The sequence below is a fragment of the Aquila chrysaetos genome, chromosome 20 (genome assembly GCF_900496995.4).
Source record: "Aquila chrysaetos chrysaetos chromosome 20, bAquChr1.4, whole genome shotgun sequence".
NCBI lineage: Eukaryota > Metazoa > Chordata > Aves > Accipitriformes > Accipitridae > Aquila > Aquila chrysaetos.
The window spans coordinates 8,040,105-8,057,807 of record NC_044023.1 but is presented as its reverse complement, the minus strand read 5'-3'; the positions used below and the strand labels follow the sequence as shown (position 1 = coordinate 8,057,807).

At 56.8% G+C, this 17,703-nt stretch overlaps 3 protein-coding genes across 6 annotated transcripts in view; 1 reads left to right on the top strand and 2 right to left on the bottom strand.

The window, feature by feature from the left end:
- The first annotated feature begins 1,557 nt into the window (after positions 1 to 1,557).
- On the top strand, positions 1,558 to 15,918 carry BAP1 (BRCA1 associated protein 1). Of its 4 annotated transcripts, none has more exons than XM_030043750.2 (18): positions 1,576 to 1,682; positions 2,968 to 3,048; positions 5,499 to 5,528; positions 5,629 to 5,683; positions 6,421 to 6,553; positions 6,951 to 7,070; positions 7,555 to 7,616; positions 7,700 to 7,842; positions 8,723 to 8,801; positions 9,560 to 9,683; positions 10,010 to 10,127; positions 10,519 to 10,706; positions 11,055 to 11,188; positions 11,809 to 12,281; positions 12,407 to 12,567; positions 13,310 to 13,402; positions 13,946 to 14,018; positions 14,335 to 15,918. In XM_030043750.2, the coding sequence occupies exons 1-18, from the start codon at positions 1,646 to 1,648 to the stop codon at positions 14,466 to 14,468; spliced, it is 2,238 nt and encodes a 745-aa protein (XP_029899610.1). In that variant the 5' UTR covers positions 1,576 to 1,645; the 3' UTR covers positions 14,469 to 15,918. The 4 variants fall into 4 exon arrangements, with proteins under 4 accessions (XP_029899614.1, XP_029899613.1, XP_029899610.1 ...); XM_030043751.2 differs by having other exon boundaries at positions 1,577 to 1,682; positions 12,407 to 12,513; XM_030043754.1 differs by lacking the exon at positions 2,968 to 3,048 and having other exon boundaries at positions 1,558 to 1,682; positions 12,407 to 12,513.
- A 98-nt stretch (positions 15,919 to 16,016) lies between these two features.
- LOC121232464 lies at positions 16,017 to 17,692 on the bottom strand. Its single transcript, XM_041118601.1, has 2 exons — positions 17,453 to 17,692; positions 16,017 to 17,024 (listed from the first exon to the last, which is right to left on the bottom strand). Exon 2 carries the CDS (start codon positions 17,019 to 17,021, stop codon positions 16,347 to 16,349), a length of 675 nt encoding a protein of 224 aa, XP_040974535.1. The 5' UTR covers positions 17,022 to 17,024; positions 17,453 to 17,692; the 3' UTR covers positions 16,017 to 16,346.
- Positions 17,024 to 17,703, bottom strand: part of DNAH1 (dynein axonemal heavy chain 1) — a 70,191-nt gene continuing 69,511 nt past the window's right edge. The window contains exon 75 of the mRNA XM_041118600.1: positions 17,024 to 17,659. Within this exon, the coding sequence (XP_040974534.1) occupies positions 17,342 to 17,659 (318 nt within the window). The 3' untranslated portion in view covers positions 17,024 to 17,341. The remainder of the gene's footprint in view (positions 17,660 to 17,703) is intronic.

Sequence of the window (17,703 nt, the reverse complement as noted above, 5' to 3'; positions counted from 1 at the left end):
CCCCCAGCAGCACTGCCCTGTCCCACGGCGTGCCTGTGGAGATGACCTGTGGGTCCCGACCCTCTTCTCCAGCTGCCTGTCCCACCTCTCCTGCAAACTCAGGGTGCCTGCACGGAGTGTCTCCTGGGATGGGAGAGCTGCGGTGGGGCTGGCAGGCTGGGACACGTTCTGCAGGGAGGGGAGCGGAGCCGGTAGCACTGATTTACAGGCCAGACTGGAGCCAAGCACATGGGTTTGGTTAATTGCAGGACTGGGGGGCACAGGAGAACGATAAGCAGCAAGTAGAGACAAGGAGGGACAAGCCAGAAATAAGAGACAGAAGTCTGATTCCTCAGGGCCTGGATTTAACAGCTCTGAAGTGCTTGCAATGAGCCACGCTGCTGAAACGTCTGTGCCCTGTTGCCTCTGAGCAACCTCCTGTGCTCAGCAGGGCAGAGGCTGGGCTGCTCACCCCGGGGGAGGCAGCGAGAGGGGGTCGTGCGGCCTCTGCTGCGTGCAGGACCTGGCCCTGAGGTGAGCTGCGGCGGAGGCTGGAGGTGACACCGGGGCCAGCAACGTTTCAAACTGAGTGGGAACAAAGACCAGAAGAAACCAGTCCCTGAAAGGGTCTCCCCCTCCTGGTAAATCTCCATAAGTCTCTGCGGTGGCTGAGCCTGGCCCTCCTGAGTAGGTTTACATCAGTAAGGCTGGAGTAGAAGGGCTTTTGTCAGGGGCTCTGCACGGCTCACGTTCCAGCCGTGTCTCTCATGATAACCAGCCAACAGAGGTAACCTGGGACACTAGAAATTTCCAGGGGCGGAATGAACACAAATACATCCTTACCCACCCCGGGGCGGGGGGGCAGAAGGAGACAACTTTGGTGGGCAGGTACAGTGGTGTTGCCCCCCATCTCCTCTGCATGAGGGGAATGAGCCCTACCTGGGCCTTGGTGCTGCCGGCCGAGCCCTGTCCCCGGGGCAGGACAGAGCGAGGGGAGCGCTGGGGGACAGGGCGTGCATGGGAGCAGCCTCAGAACAAAGCCGTGGTGAGGGGACGGGCGCAGCCACAGATCCGGCTCCTATTTTTAGCCTATTTCCTAAGGAAGCGCAGCGCAAGGGCGCCTGCTCGCCCTGGGAGCCTTCCAGCCTCTGAGGCGGCCTAAGTGGAGCTGTTAGCAGGGTCAGGGCCGGTACCGCTGGCTCCAGCCTCACCGGGAGCCCTCACGCCTCAACACAGGGCGGCCCAGCACCTGCTGACAGGCCCAGGCGCAGGCCCCTCACCACAGGCCGCACGGGGCGGCCCAGGCTGTTGAGTCCCGAGCCCCGAGCCCCAGACCCGGCCTGCAGTGCCGGCTGCCCTCCGATTCCGGAGGACGAAGCCCCGGGGCGGAGCAGGGAGAGGCTCCGGCTCCGGCCCCCAGGGCCCTCCCGGGCCTCCCCCCGCCGCCGCCGGGACTTTTGTGGCGCCGCCGCCATTCCACCCCCCCACCCCCCCCCCCGGGACCTATGTGGCGCGGCGCGCGCTGACGTCACGCGGCGTCGCGCGGCGATGACGCACGGGGGCGGGCGACGACGACGAGGACGACGGCGACGGCGGCGGCGGCGGGGCCCGGAGTCGGGGCGGGTGGCGGGGCCGGACATGGCGGTGCGGCCCGGCCCGCGGGAAGATGAATAAGGGCTGGCTGGAGCTGGAGAGCGACCCCGGTGAGCGGCGGGGCCGGGACCGGGGCGGGGGGCGGCTCTGAGGGACAGGCCGGGGGTGGGGCCTGGGCCGAGGGGCTCTGAGGGACAGGCCGGGGGTGCGTAGGCAGGGTTACGGGGCGCAGGCCTAGAGTGGGGGGGTGAGGGGGGATAGGGGTGGCGGGAACGAGGGCTGGGGAGGGTGGGGCTTGGGGAGGGAGAGCTGCTAAGGGGGTCAAGGGGGTGCCTGGGGGCGCGGGCAGAGGGTCAGAAGGGCAGGCGAGGGTGTAGGGGTGTGTGGGGCAGTGGTAGTGTGGGTCCTGGGGGGAAGGGGGGCTGTGCAGGATTGCTGTATATGGGACATAGCCCGTGGGGGGGTTAGGGAGAGGTTGTGGGGCAGACAGAAAAGGGGATGTCAGGAGGCCGGTTATAGGGGTGCAGGCTGAGGGCAGGGATGGGGTGAACAAGGCTGTGGGAGCATTGTGAAGGCTCAGAGTGGGGCCTGGGCTCTGGTAGCTCTTGTACACGGGGTCTGAGGTGCCCCAGACACCTCTGTGTGTGTGTGTGATCTGATAAACCCAGGGGTCTCTGTGGAACACAGCTGAAATGCCGCAAGGGTGTAGCATGAAGCATTCCTGTTGTTTGCAAATACAGCCTGAAATAGTGCTGAAATACAGGGAGAGGCGTGCATATGGGGTGCCCCTTGCTACAGAAGCAGCTCTGACTGGCGATTGCCCCAGAGCTTCATGGGCAATTGAGGACAATCTGTGTCACTCAGGAGCATGTGAGGGTGGCATCTCCGTCCTGTGCATGTCAGATTCTGTCATCGCTTTGTAGCTGAGCGGGTGGATCAAACCCTCTCCCCCAGGTAGCCCAGGAAAGCTGCTTGAAGAGCCTGGTATGGCACCTGAGCAGCCGGGAACAGGACGGTCACGGGTGTCCCCTTCCCGCTATGTTGGAGAAGGTGGTTTCTGTGGTGGAGTTTGTTGTGTGGGTGAAGATTTGAGGGCCAAAGCTAGCGTCAGCTGGGGCATTGGCTGAGCATTGTTTTAATGTCTCTGAGTTGCTGTAGTGCGATGTGGGGTTGTCCTCTGGGAGGGTGAGAGCTGGTCTTTAGGATGTGGTGGTGTATTTTTAAGGCTGTGTGTGAGGAAATTGGACCCCTGGCATTGTACTCGTCTTCCTGCACTCAGTGAAGGATTCTGTCTGCCAGTCACCCCAGGTTTTGCTGCTCTTTATCCTCTTTTTACTGGTACTCGGGAATTGCCAAAATCGTTTCCATCCTCCCTCTTCTTCTTCACCATGACAGTGCCAAAGATGGGACATGGTTTGGATTCTCACACCTGGGAGGGAAGGTTATTTGCTTGGAAGATAATCTGTCTGGGCAGAGGTGGGCTCTCAGCATGCCGCAGGTGTGCTCCTTTGGATGTGTGGAAGTTCAAATGCAGAGGTGGGAGCTGGGACAGCGGTTAGGAATGACCCGTGCACTGCTCTCAGCCTTCAGCACACCCCATAAACTGCCCGGCCCTCACCACAGGGCTTGGGACTGAAAGCTCTCGGAGCTTTACTGGTCAGGAAGGGTCAGTAGATCTGGATTTGGGCTGTCTGTCACAGCTGCTGGGCAGAGAGGGGAGCCTTGGGAACCTCCAGGCTGCTGGTGTAGTGTTGCATGTGCTTGTGGACACCAGAATGTTTCCTTCAGCTGACCCAAATAATTTGGAATGGGGGTTTCAGGTGTTCCAGGATTGATCACAGCAGCAGGACTATGCCTTTCGTGGATGCTGAGGTAATATGAAACACTGAAATGAATCAGAGAAAAACCGTGGTTGGAAGGGACCCCTGGAAGTCTTTGGCCCAAAGCAGAGCTAACTTCAAAGGTAGTTCAGGTTGCTTGTGGCCATGTCCAGTTGAATTTCAATACGTTCAAGAAGGAGATTTCTGAGCCCCGGTCCCAGGGCTGACCATGCTGGCAACGAAGAATTGTTTTTTTTCCGGATGCGTAGTCAGAATTTCTCTTGCTGCAGCTTGTTCCTGTCACTTCTTGTCTTTTCACGGTGCGCTCGGAGAAGTTTGGCTTCATCCTCTCTCACTCCCTGGCGATGTTGATCAGATGGGAGGAAAACATGCGACGGCTGACTTCCCATCTTCTTTGGTGCAGCCCTGCTGGTCTGACTCACGGTCCTGATGAGCTGCTGCAGAGATGTGGGATGCTCCAGGCTGAGCCACAGCAAGCTTGGGAGTCCTGCTTGGTCTTCTCTTTCTGGTGGTACCTGTGGGAGCAGCGCTGCTTTCAGCATTTATAGTTGTTTGTGTTTGCAAGGCCTTGCTCTGATGCAAATCTTCACTGGCTGCGAGGCAGAGCTTGTGATACGGTTCATGTCTTCTCATGTCACATGAGTTTTGCTGTGGTCAGTAGACTGTAACTGTTGAAATTGGAGAGCAAGTGAGGCTTTTGACTTTTGCAGAAGCTTTTACAGTTGAGAGACTCTACCTGTAAACTGCTGTGACTTCCGCTTCCATAATGGATGCCATCTAAAGAGGGAACAAGAACCATGGCTGTAATGAGCATCTGAAGACCCTTATGGTCTGCAAGGACTGCTTGTCCTAAGGGGGTTGCTGCAAAGAAGGCAAGGAGGCTGCAGCACTGCCTGAAGCCTCTGTAGATGTCGCTTGTATGACACAGCCCTCCACGGTGTCAAGTATTTTGAGAAAAAACATCTCTGTCAGAAAGGTGCCAGGGTTTGGTATAACGGCGTTGCATGGCAAGGAGGCTGTCACTGGTTCGAAGCATGTTACTTGCATAGCGTGTTTCTTCCCACTGATAATTTTGTAAGAAATACGATGTTTTCTGCTAAATGAATGAAGACTTTTTGCTCCCAGAAGTTTCCTCCCTGTTTTAGTCATTTTAACTTTGGTGTGGAAACCCCTTGGGCTCTTCCCTTCTTGACTGAGCCACTTACATTGGGTTCCTTAAATCCGTTGCTTACAGGGATGTTTCTCAGGATTGAATCCTTCTTATTGATATTCCCTGGACTTCCTCCCAGGCTTTCAGCAGCCTTTATATGGGAGCAAAAGAAGCAGATTTATTATTCCAGTCTCGAGCTTGCTAACTCCACGTGCAGGGGGACTGCCTGAAAATTGGGCCGACTGCCTTTGCTACAGCATCATAGTGGAAGCTGCTGCTCAGTCACTGATGTCTAATAATCCTTCGGTCTCTTTGCCGTTGTCTCTGTATTCCTGGTTATGTCCTTCTGTAATGGGAATTTTGTAGTCACTGGAGACAGGCTCTTGGATTTGGTCCCACAGGAGAGAGGGAGATGAAGACGAGCCTTGTGGCCCTCGGACTTCCCCACAGCTCTGTTGCTGTGAGCTGGCTTTCCCTTCACTGGCTGTCTTTCCCTAACAAGAACATAAGTTATCTTCTAAAATATCCTGTGATCTGTTCAGCCATGTTTCCCTCCGGTTAGAAGCATGCATGTCATTTAGGTGCTCCCTGCTGCTGTTCATGGTGGGGATTTACTTCTTGGCAGGTCATCTGCAGCGGGTCAGGATGCTGAAGCTGGGTCCAGCTTCATCTGGCTCCAAGAGGAGAGGGTTGGTTCAGGTCCTCTTGAGGAAGACCTCAAGAGGTGGTGAAGGGAGCCAGAGCACCTCTGTAGCGAGCCAGGGCTCAACAGGTCTGCTGCTGGGGAGTCAGCATGATCCTAGTGCCGCTCTGCAACGGTTTCTCTGGCTGCACCTTGGCCTGGGACCACATGGGACCTTTGGGGGCTGGTGGCAGCAGGTTTCCTCTCTGCTCTCTTCAGGCAGAAGTAACCTGTTGGTTTTGTTCCTTTCCAGGTCTCTTCACACTCCTGGTCGAAGATTTTGGTGAGTGCAAGAAACCTTCCTGGGAAGTCGGTTTCGTGCTTGACGTTACCCCATGTCCTTTCTGGTAGGCTTTACACCAGCTTCTGCCTTTTGTTTGCAGGGGTCAAGGGAGTGCAGGTTGAAGAGATTTATGATCTGCAGAGCAAATGCCAAGGGTAAGTCACAGGCTTGAAAGTATGAGTTTTACTAAGCAGAATGTGTCAGTGGGCCTGGGAACTCATCACCAGGCATTCAGAAGGGCCTGTGTGAGCTCTTTGGTCATGGAGGTCAGCGTTGTAAGTGATCAACAAGGAGTGCTTCATCTGGTTTGGGGCAGATGGACAATCTCGTGCCTTGAGAAAGAACTCGTGGGGCGGGTGGGGAACATAACTTCAAGAGATTCATCTCCCTTTCCCCATGGAGAGGTGCAGTGCCAATCAGCGTGCTCGCAGTATGGGCTTTCTCCCTGTCTCAGTGCTTTGAAATGACTTTGAGGCCGTTTCTTTCTTAAAAGCTGTTGTCTGAACTCCTCTTGAAAACGAATACAACATGTATTAGGAGGGGTTGTTTGGTGGTCAGGCACTATTCTGCAGGTTGGTCAGTGTCCGGAGGTGAACTTCACCTCCTGCTTCTCTGTCTTGAGCCTCTTAAGACCTGTCAAATCCCAAGGTTTCAAGCCTGATTGTTTTCTGAGCCCAGAGCATCAGCACAGGAGAGTATCCTTGGTAATGTGGGGCTGGGGGGACTTGTGGCAGGGATGGTCACTTCCAGAAAGATGGGGCTGGTGGTTCTGGTTTTCCTCTCTGTCTTTGCTCTGCCTGTGGTTTGAAACAGAAGGTTTCTGGTGCTGGGCAGAGCAGCCCCACTGGTGTGGTCCATCCAAAACGATGCAGCTGCTGACTTCTCTCCACAGCCCTGTGTATGGGTTCATCTTCCTGTTCAAGTGGATTGAGGAGCGCAGATCACGCCGGAAGGTCTCTACCCTGGTGGATGAGACGTCGGTGATCGACGATGACATCGTTAATAACATGTTCTTTGCTCACCAGGTAGGCTGGAGGCGAGGTGAAAGAGGGGGGGTTGTCTCATGTGACACCTCAGGGAAGCGACATGGTACTGAGAGGCTGCACTGCTCTTGCTGGTCCTGAGGGCACCTTCTCTTTCCTGGGGGTCTCTGCCCTGAGCTCCAGGTTGGAGGGAGTCCAGTGAGGGCTGTGAGCCTGTCTGTGGCCTGCGCTGTGAGCAGATGCTCATGAGGGCATGGTGTGGCTCGCTAAACGAGACTGACCTCCTCCCTTCCTTTGAGAGCTGAGGTCAAGTCGCTGCTCTCACAAGTGGTTCTTGCGTCAGTACTTTTCAATTGATTATTGTCGCCTCTGAGGGGTTGTTGAAGGGGTTGATTGCCTTGTTCCTGCTGGTTAAGATGGTCCTTGTATCCCCCTCCAGCTGATCCCCAATTCCTGTGCCACCCATGCCCTGCTGAGCGTCCTCCTGAACTGCAACAATGTTGACCTGGGCCCTACCTTGAGCCGCATGAAGGATTTCACCAAAGGATTTAGCCCTGAGGTAGGGGCAGGGGTCTGTAGGGCTGTGCACTTGTGGTGCACGTGAATCTGCCTCTCGCTCCCCTCTCAGGATGATGCTCTAACGAGCTGGCTTCTTTCCAGCCCTTCGTGGCTGCACGCTGTATCAGTATTGCTTCTTCTCTCTCATCTTCCTACTTTGCCTTGCTCAGCTCTGAGCCTTCTGTCGTGTTACTCCCTATCCCAGGTGCATTCTCTAAGTCTGTGATCAAAAGTCCTCTCTCTCTTACCTTCAGACCCATCTTAAAGTCTGTGTTTCTCTCTAACTGTAATTTCTGAGCAGGAATTGTGTGGTTTTTTTCATCTCAGGTTTTACCTAAAACTCAGCAGAGCAGAGGGTGTGCCTGAAAGTTGCTCTCCCAGTCCTGTGTATGGATGGAGGGAGGGAGTGGGGAGCCGGTGGGTGAAACATTTTGTTTGTCTCCTGTCACTTCTCAGTTGTTTACCTCTCTTGCTCTTCGCTGCAGAGTAAAGGCTATGCCATTGGCAACGCTCCAGAGCTCGCCAAGGCCCATAACAGTCATGCCAGGTGAGTGAGGGGGTCTCTCGCAGCTCACTTCCCCTGGAGGAGGCAGACTCTCCACTGACCTCTCGCCTCTCTTGCCCTCGCAGGCCGGAGCCACGGCACTTGCCGGAAAAACAGAATGGTATCAGCGCTGTGCGAACCATGGAGGCTTTTCATTTTGTCAGTTATGTCCCCATCAAGGGACGGCTGTTTGAGCTGGATGGGCTGAAGGTCTATCCCATTGACCATGGTAAGAACCTGCCTGTCCCTACCTGTTGACACAGTTGAATAGACACCCTCGTATGTCCAAATGTATGTATTATTTTTCATTGCCACTAAGCGTTAGCTGATGTTTGTGGAGAATTGCTCCAATGGATCCCAGTTTTGTTCTGAGTTTTGATAGCTCATTTTGGAGCCTATGCGCTGGGGACTGTTTCTAGAAGGCAGTTATTTCTCAATGCATTGCATTGCTTTTTCCAGCCTTGCCATTTTCCTCCCCAGTTGCTCAGGGTCACGAGGTCCTTCTGCAGCTTTGCAATAACTCGGTATCACAAGCAGAATTTGCCTCCTCCTTACCCTCTCCTTGTGCCAAATAACCACTGTGTGTTGAGGCATAAGGTCCCAATGCAGATCCCAGCAGGCTGCTCAGGTTACTCCCTTCTCTTACAACTTGACCACTCAGTTCTGTCTTTCAGAGAGTTATTTATTGCTTATTTATCACTTATTTAGACTTTGCTTCTGTCTGTCAGGCCCTTTGGCAAGGTACTCAGTTCATGTACCTGGCTTACTTAAACATGGCACCAGCGGCAGGTGGATTCCAGCAGGAGCTGGGATTTCTTTGGATTTTGTGAGCCCAAGCCTGTGCATCACTTGTGGTCTGTGGGGTTCAAAATTCACCTTTCTGCCCTGCAGATAGCTCACGTTTTCCATTCGGAAGGCAGAGGCAGGGGGTGCCACGTATGGGCTGACAGTGTGGTCCTTCTGCCTCCTGGGTCCCTTCTTGACTTGCTACCTGGTATGTAAGGGAGCCATGAGATTGCCTGTCGTGGGGATGGCAGGATCCGTTCTGTGAGTCTGAAGCAGGAGCCTTGGCCTGCTTTGCTAAGTCCAGCTGCGTCTCGTTATCACAGGGCCGTGGGCTGACGACGAGGAATGGACGGACAAAGCCAGGAGAGTAATCATGGAGCGCATCGGCCTGGCCACTGCAGGGTAATGTCCCAGGCCATGGTGCAAGCACTGGCCCCTCGCTGTTTTTCCGTGGATTATTTCTACTGTGGTCTCTGTGCGAGAAGTTGTGGAAGTGGAGGTGAAGAATGTTGCTGGGGGAGAGGTGCAGGTGCACTGCTTCCTTGCCTTCTCTTGCTTGCAATTTGCCTGCCTTCAGAGCACGCAGAGAAGCTGCACTCTCTGTGCGATGCAGAGTCCTTGCAAATGGCTGCACAGGATAAGAGTGGCCAGATTAGGTCCCTGTTAGCTCGAGTCCGTAGGAGAAGGAATGGTGCTTCTGGTCCTGAGTTGGGCCTCTTGGATGCTTGGGTGTGAGGGTGACCAAGTGCTGGCACAGGTTGCCCAGAGAGGTTGTGGAGTCTTCATCCTTGGAGATTCTCAAAAGACATCTGGATGTTGTCCTAGGGAACCAGTTCTGGGTGACCCTGCTAGAACAGGGGGGTTGGAGCAGGTGACCTCCACAGGACCCTTCCCACCTCAACCAACCTGTGACTCTGTGAAGGGTGTTTTGTGTTGTGGCTGAAGCAACCTTGCTCTGCTTCTTCAGCCAGTGTGAGGTTGACTTGGTTTTGGGGGAAAAACCTCCTGTGTGTTGGTGTTAAATGCCAGGGCTGGGGAGGCGCTGCCTGGGAAGAGCCCGCAGGAGGTGTGCAGGGCATGGCTGCCAGCCTGCTAACCGTGCTTGCTGGGGGACGGGCTTTCCACCGCCAGCTCGCGGCTGACGTCTGCTGTGCCTGCAGGGAGCCGTACCACGACATCCGCTTCAACCTGATGGCGGTGGTGCCTGATCGGAGGATGAAGTACGAGTCCAAACTGCACATCCTGAAGATGAACCGCCAGACTGTGCTGGAGGCCTTGCAGCAGGTGGGACAGCCCAAGCCCTGAAGGAGTGTGAGCCTGGGTTGGGAATAGGCTCTGTTTCCAGGGCATCTCCCTGTGCTGTGGGGCCCTGGATTTTGGGGGTTTTTTTGGCCTTGGGAAGTGTCTTCTGGGAAGAGGAGATAACCAGCCTTGCTGCTTGGCCTTTTGCTGCTCACCTGGGAGGTTATCCATGGCATTGTCAGTTGATTGTGCACATGGGTGTTCGGCAGTTGGCTCACCCTCACGAGTTCTTCTGCAGTGCTCGAATGGGAGGGATGTGGTTTGGGTCACCCCACTCCAGCACTCACTTTCTGTCATTTGCCTTCAAGCTTATCCGAGTAACTCAGCCTGAGCTGATCCAGACGCAGAAGTCTCAGGAGTCTCAGCCTCCTGAAGAGGCAAAGCCGCCCAGCAGCAAGACCGTGACTCCAGAGAGCACCCATCCAGGTAGAACCCCGTACCAGTGGTGTTGCCAGCCAGCCAGCCTGGCGTGCTGTGGGGCGAGCGCAGGCTGGTGACAACAGCTGGCTGTCCTGGATCTTGAGGCAGTTTCATAGTCAGCTCCACTTTCTTTTCTCCAAGCCCAGCTCCATGCGTGCTGTGCTGGGGTGTGGTAGATGCCTCTGTGCCTGGGAGAAGTGTTGGGAGTGACGCGGAGCTTGAATATAGGAGGACTTAAGCTTGGGGACACCGGCGACAGCTGGAAGTAGAATGGGAAGTGGGTGGGATGGACTGGTGGAACTCTTCTGCTACATGGGGTGGGCAAGGGGTGGCAGAGGCCCTTGAGTAAAAAGTGATGGTGCTGGTTATGAAAGGCTGTGCTGTGCTTGTACGGCAGACGGCACCGACGAGCCCGCCAGCCAGGGCCACCCTGCAGCCACGCAGAGCCCACCCAACAAATCCAAACTGGTGGCAAAGACGTCAGCGAGCAGTATCAACGGGGCACCTCCAGCAAACCCCAACCCCATCGTGCAGAGGTTGCCAGCCTTCCTGGATAATCACAACTACGCCAAATCCCCCATGCAGGTAGGCTGGAGCTCCAGGCCAGCAGCATGCCTGACTCGAGCTGAGCTTTTTGCTTCCAGTCCCTCACCTCTGTGGGACTATGGCTGTCAGCCGGTGTAAGCCCTTCCCCTGCCTTGCAGCCTGCCTACCCTTGCACTAACCCAGGCTGGAAGGTGAGATGGTAAATAAAGACTGACCTGGCAAAAGAGGTTAGCATTAATATGGGTCAACTGAGGAAGCATATAGAAGAGTTCCCTGTCTCCTCTCAAAAGGGGCAAGCCCCGGTGCTCGGCTGGACAGAGGAGGTGTGTGCTGGGCTCTTCCTCCTTGCCCCGCTGCCAGCAGCCCATCAGCAACGGTGTTTTGCAGGAGGAGGAAGACCTTGCGGCAGGAGTGGGTCGCAGCCGAGTCCCAGTCCGGCAGCACCAGCAGTACTCGGACGATGAAGATGACTACGATGATGATGATGAGGAGGAAGTTCGTAACACCAACTCGGCCATCAGGTGACGTCTTGAGCTGAGGGTGGGGGGCAGGGAGCTGACGTTTGTAGAACTGCCAGTGGTGACTCCCAGATCTCTTTCCTGGGCGCTGTTAGCTATGTTAGAGCCTGCACCTGTGTGTGCAATTAGGGCTGTTCTCTTCTGCTGTTTTACTGTTCACTCGCTGGATTTTGTGAAGCTCTTCTGTAGCTCTTCACAATCAACCCTGAGTTTTGGCTGCCATGAGTATAACTGTGTATTGGCAGCAGGCTTTGGGGAGCCTCAGCTCCTCGGTGCCGATTGCCAGGTCAGCTCCTGGTGACAGTGTTGGTGTGCTTGGACTGGTGTGAAGGTCAGGAAGGTGGGGTCACAGTGAGGCTGCTTTTGGGGCTTCTGGAAGAAGAGCAGGGGTACACAGCACCCTGTGCTCCCCAGCTGCGTAGGGGTACCCGCAGCTGAGCGATTCAGTGGGGTTGGGTGCTGCCAGAGAAGCTGGTGGCAGTGGGGGTGACCTAGGAATGTTTCAAGTCTTGCTTCATCCCAGCAGACAGCCTGGAGCGCTGAGTGCGGAGCTGACAGCGCCTGTGCTGGGCCCCCTCCTCCTTCCACCAGCTACTCACCTTCCCTGCTGTCTTCCTGGGCAGGTACAAAAGGAAAGGGCAGGTAAAGCAAGAGCACGTGGCGGGGGCTGCGGATGGCCAGCTCTCCGTCCTCCAGCCCAACACCATCAACGTCCTGGCTGAGAAGCTGAAGGAATCTCAAAAGGATCTTTCCATTCCCTTGTCCATCAAGACGAGCGGCGGAGGCGCCGCTGTGGCCGTGGTCACCCACTCCCAGCCCTCTCCCACCCCCAGCAACGAGAGCACAGACACCGCCTCCGAGATCGGCAGCGCCTTCAACTCCCCGCTGCGCTCTCCCATCCGCTCGGCCAACCCCACCCGCCCCTCCAGCCCCGTCACCTCCCACATCTCCAAGGTGCTCTTCGGCGAGGAGGACGGCCTGCTGCGCGTCGACTGCATGCGCTACAACCGGGCCGTCAGGGACCTGGGGCCCGTTATCAGCACCGGGCTGCTGCACCTCACGGAGGACGGCGTGTTCTGCCCGCTGGCTGTTGCAGGTAGGTGCCTGCCAGCTTTTGGGAGGTGGCATCTTCCCTGCAGTGACGAGACGGTGTCCTTTGATTTTGGGAGCAGATACCGATCCTTTGCGATGGCTCCTAACGCTTCTTTCCCCTGTGCACAGATGGGGGGAAAAGCTCCCCCCCTTCCATCAAACCCGGTGAAGAGGCCCCGGTTGCAATCAAACTGGACGAGAAGGAGGGCAGTGAGGCCAGTGACAGCAAAGAGAAGGTGGGACTTGGCAGGACCAGTGATCACCCTGGGGGGGAAAAGTATTCTCCCAAGGTGAGTTTTGTGCTGCGACAGCCCTGGGAACATGGAGCTCCCTGCGCTCACCCAGAGACGCAGCAGCGCTGGCAGTGACCGAACCGCATGTGCACGCTGTCCCGCTCGCGTGTCGCCGCAGCCGTGCCTTGAGGCACTGGGCAGTGCAGGTTTTGTGCCTTGCGTCATCTCGGGGACATTTGCCTTGGCAGTGGGCAGAGCCGCTGTCTCCCGTGGCAGAGACATTCGGCGTGCTGTTCTCTCCTTTGGGCCAGAGGCTGGTGGGACCCTGCACCCCCAAATCCCAGCCTGCTGGTAACTTTACTGCCTGTCTGTGCCCTCCAGCCAAAGACAGGACCAGGCTCAGGCAGCACAAGCACTTCGAGGGCTCCCTGGAGGAGAGCTTGCTAGAAACTGTTTTACTCAAAAGGGAAGTCTTCAAATTTTGTTATTGAGAAGAACCAGGCCCTGGGGCCCTGGGAGGCATGCATGCAACACTTCCCCCTGTCCCAGAGAACCAGGTACATGTGCCTGGGGCTGGCTGTAGTGCTGGCTGATTGATCATCCTCTGACTCAGAAATTCCCTACAATGAACTTCCCCGCCTCCCCCCCCTCCCCAACCCCTCCCCGGCAAGTGTTTTTGGCTTTGATGAATCCTCCCTTTCCCAGCGCAGAGAGGAACACCCACCAGCTCGCCCCACTGGCTCCTGGGCTGCGGGGCAGGGGTCCGTCTGCTCACATTTGCTCTGCTTGATCCTGGCAGGAGCTGCTGGCACTGCTGAAGTGCGTGGAGGCAGAGATTGCGAACTACGAGGCCTGCCTGAAGGAAGAGGTGGAGAAGAGGAAGAAATTCAAGGTGCGTTTGTCGGTGGCTTGTTTGCGTTGCCGATTTAGCTCCCTGAAGGTTGCTCTCTGGGGTGTCTTTATGTCAAAGTGGAGGGAGAGTGGTTCAGTTGAGAATGGCAATGAGGAGCATTCGGGGTCCCTTTCCCGTTGCCAACATTCCTACGGAGCACAGCTCCTGCCAGGACAGACAGAAGCCCCTGGGTAGCACTGACTAGCTTGAGGAGGGTGATGGAGTGCTGCAGCTGGGCCACAGCTGAACATCAGCACTGACAGGAGGAGGGGGGGAGTCTCTGCCCCAAGGCCTGGCAGGATTCCTCCCCTGCCCACCCTTGCCTCTTCCCAGCTGCCCTTTGTGGAAAATGCTGGCATCTGAACTGGGATGGAGATAGTCCCAGTCGTGCACTGGCCTGGGAGGTGGGTTCCTTCCTGCTCTGGTCTCCTTGGCCTGCGGGCTGCGTCTGGCATCCCGGTTCTTTGCCCTGTTAGCCTTGAGCTCTCCTTTCTCCCTGCCACCCCTTTGTGGATTATTTGTGGATTTGTCATCTCTTTGTAGATCGATGACCAGAGGAGAACCCACAACTACGATGAGTTCATCTGTACCTTCATCTCCATGCTGGCCCAGGAAGGTGAGCTGTGCTGTGGGGCCAAGGGGACGGAGCGTGATGTTCAGATGCAGCTGGGGGAGCCGTGCTGAGCATGGCAGAGCAGCCGCTGGGAGCCTGGGAAGCTCACCCTACCCTGCTCTCTGTTTCTGCCAGGCCTGGGGCACGAGGTAGTGCTCAGTCTGGGGAGCCGCACGTCTCCACTCTGTCTCCATCTGATTTTATAGTCCCGGGAGGAGCCCACTGATGGGTTTTGGGTGAGAGAGGGAGGGCTGCGCTCTGGCACGGGCAATACCAGCACTCCAGCACGGGGCATGTCTGTCTGCCTCTCCCCCTGCAGGCATGCTGGCAAGCCTCGTGGAGCAGAACATCTCCGTCCGCAGGCGGCAGGGAGTCAGCATCGGCCGTCTGCACAAGCAGAGGAAGCCGGACCGCCGGAAACGCTCCCGCCCATATAAAGCCAAGCGGCAGTAGCCTGGGAGTCAAGACTGAGAAGCAGCAGCTCGGCTTTGTGGCTTTGGGCAGTGGCACTTGGATCTATGTTACCCTTTGCCCAAGGAAGAGGGACCATGGCGACAAGCCCTCGGCTGAGGTGGATCCTGGGGACGAAGAAATGGGGTTTTCCTCTGAGCCCGAGTTGTGAAAGGTGGGAACGTGTCTTGAGGGAAGTCCCTGCAGCTGCAGCAGAAGGCAAGCCGGAGGGCCCAGCTGCCTGACTGTGCCACGGCAGTGCCCAGATACCGTGGGCCTGTGTCTCGGCGCCATGGCTGAGGACTCCAGCAGGAGGGGAAGAGCCCACCCGGCTGGTGGCGGGTCTGGCGTTGTGGGAACGCCGGTGACGCTGACGCGAGGCTGTGCTGGCCACAGCTGGCTGGGGCTTGTGTCCTCCTGCGTCCAGGCCTTCAGATCTGGGCTTCCCCAGGACCTTCATGTCTGTGTTTTCTATCCCTCTCCCTCCCTTCCCCAAACTTATTTTTGGTTTCGACCCACGCTTTGGCCGTTGCTGAGCGAGGTGGCTCCTGGACAGAGCCCGTTCTCCTGCACCCACCCCCCGCGGCACTGCCCGGTTCCCAGAGCTGGCCGACGCGTGGCCGGGCAGGTCCTGCCTTGCCCTGCCCTGGGGATGGCAATACCCCCTGCCAGCACAGCCAGGCTCCCCGGTGGGCCTTGGCAGCCCTGTTGCTGGGTGAGGATGGGTGGGCTCGTCCCTGGAGCTGGGCCTTGTGCCCAGCCCTCCGTGGTGGTGCTGGGGGGTGGCGTGTGGCCCTGCTGCCATGGCTGCTCTCGTAGGGACCAGCTCTGTGGCCCTGGCAGTGCCTGTGGGTCACGCAGGGTTGCTCCAGGCCCAGTCCTCAGAGAAACCCTGTGAATTATGAACAGACCAAGTTCATAGGGTGGCCTCGGTGCTGCTGGGCATGGCGCCGGGGTGGACGCTGGATGTGGAGTCACTTGGTGCCCTTGGTGAAGCCTTTCAGCGTGGGGAGAGGCGAGTGGTTGCTGTAATGCTCAAGGTGGGATGGGGATGGCAGTGGCAGGTGGAAGCAGTGGAGGGAGCTCAAAGCTGCTCGTCCTGCCCAGAGCTTGCTGGTGTGGACAGCAGCCTGTTTCCTACCGGAGCACACGGGCCTGGCCTGCCTCTCGCCTGTCGCCTCATGGTCTTCTGCCTGTCCCAGCAGAAATCTCAGAAGCCAGAGGTCAGCACCTCTCTCAGAGGTGTCCTGAGGCACAGCTGGGCCGAGGGGAGCTGCCACAGGAGAGGACTGAATTTTGCAAATGTGCAAATTTGTACAGATGTTGACTAGGGAATGAAACTGTTCTTTTGGTATTTGTGAAGGGAAGAAAATCCTGTCTCTTGCTGTGTCTAATATCAAGTGCTGTAAATAATGGATCTGTCTGAAGGAATAAAGCTATCCCGTAACAGCCAGCCAAGGGAGAGGTGTCTAAGGGAAGGGAGAGGGGTGGGCATGTGTGTGGCTGGGGGCACTGAGTGCCTGCTCTGGGCCATGTTGTCCCCACGGGCAGTTCTCCTGTGGTGCTAGAAACTTGAGGTAATTGTGGGGATTGGAACAACACTAGGTGAATGTGATGCTTGGGGAGTCAAGCTCAATTTATTAACACAGCTCAGAGGGCAGGAGAGGGTGAGCAGCTGCTGGCAGTCAGTGCTTAGCTCCTGCTGCCTGCGCGTGCTGCCTGCCTCTGTGCAGGACGGCAGAAGCCCTGGCTCAGGCCCTCAGCTGGGATGGTTTCCTGGGCTGGGTGGGTTTTCTGGCTAGAAGTCCAGGGCACAGATCAAGGCTGTGCCCCGTTTGATCCAGTGCTTCTGTGGCTTGTCCGTAGGGATCTCCACAGCAATCACGTAGTTGGTGGAGTGGCCGGTTGTTGACAGCGTGCCTGTAATGGGGGAAGCAAGGGCAAGAGGGTCGTACTGCAGCCCTGGCTGCTGCACACTGACTGGGGAGTCCCGTATAAAGTGACTCCATGTGAGATCCCCTGTCCCATCCCCATGCCAGGTGACAGGCTGAGCAGGGCTGGGGGAAACAGGCTTGTGTATTTTTGGGTGTGGGCTTGAGCAGAGGCTGGCCAGAGGCACTGCTGCATAGCCAGGGTGCCTGGCTGCTCCGTCTCCATGACCACAGCAGGAAAAATCTTTTTCTCCCTGGATGGTCTCAGCCAACAGTGCCTTGCACCCTGCCAGTGTGTGGCAGGAAGAACTCCTGCAGCCCCACCTGGGCTGCCCTTCCTAGCTACTCCTACGATCGCCCTTGCTTCTGGAGATCTGTCTTTAGGGCACCTACCTGCACGAGTAAGAGTCTTATAGATTGGGCACAGGTAGTTGCCGGTGGCTGGAGGCTTGCGGTTGGGGACAGGAAGCAGCCAGATGACGGCCATCTCTGTGTAAAGCTCCTTAGGGTGTGACTCCGCTAGCTGAAATGCAGCGGGGTCCCAGCGGGCACCTTCGAGGAACAAGCCGTGGATGTAGCAGCCTTCGTCGGGATGGCGAGTGAGCTCGCTCGCTGGCTCCTTCATTACCTGCAGAGGAGAGCGGGCCCAGGGCCCTGATCAAGGTGAGTCCCTGGAGGCTCAGCCCCAAGGACCCCGTTAAGCTGCTCTTAGTTAAGTCGGCGCTGGCAAAGGGGAGCCTGCCTCAGCCCTCGGATGGGCTGGGCTGGGTTTTCTGCCATCTTGCAGCATGAGGCTGTGGGGCAGCCTGTGGAGGGGGATGTGAGCAGGTCTGGAGAGGCAGAGAAGCCTTTGCTTGCCCTGTGAAAGTGTCTGGCAGTGTCAGTGGGTGTATCTGAGCACAAAGGGGATGATGGGGTCCATGGGCAGCTCTGCAGCTAGTGGCTTCACCTCCTGGGCAGGTCAGGGATAGAACTGCGGCCTTTGTTGCCTTCTAGCAGCAGATTAAAAAAAAAAAAAATCCAGAAAAATGCAGAGCCTCTGGCTGACTTACTGACCTTGAAGCTAAATGAGATGGTGTCGATGGAGATGACGGACTTCCTGGCGAAGTTCTGCAGTGTTCCAGTGAGGAAGGCCTGGGGGAAGAAGAACCCGCTGATCCAGAACACGGAGGGGATCCCGTGGCTGATCCATTTCTGGAGGAATTCAATTCGCTGCACCAAGTCATTCACCCAGGATGCCAAGGGCTTCAGCGATGGGTAGGCCTGTGGGGCACCCACAGAGAAAGGTGTTGAACGCAATTAAGGAC

Excerpts from the sequence above, each read along its gene's own strand:
- LOC121232464 (XM_041118601.1), bottom strand. The coding sequence starts at position 17,021 with ATGAAGGAGCCAGCGAGCGAGCTCACTCGCCATCCCGACGAAGGCTGC.
- BAP1 (XM_030043750.2), top strand. The coding sequence starts at position 1,646 with ATGAATAAGGGCTGGCTGGAGCTGGAGAGCGACCCCG. Across the intron at positions 7,617-7,699 it reads GCCCATAACAGTCATGCCAG|GCCGGAGCCACGGCACTTGC; the intron begins GTGAGTGAGGGG and ends TTGCCCTCGCAG. Across the intron at positions 7,843-8,722 it reads GGTCTATCCCATTGACCATG|GGCCGTGGGCTGACGACGAG; the intron begins GTAAGAACCTGC and ends TCGTTATCACAG.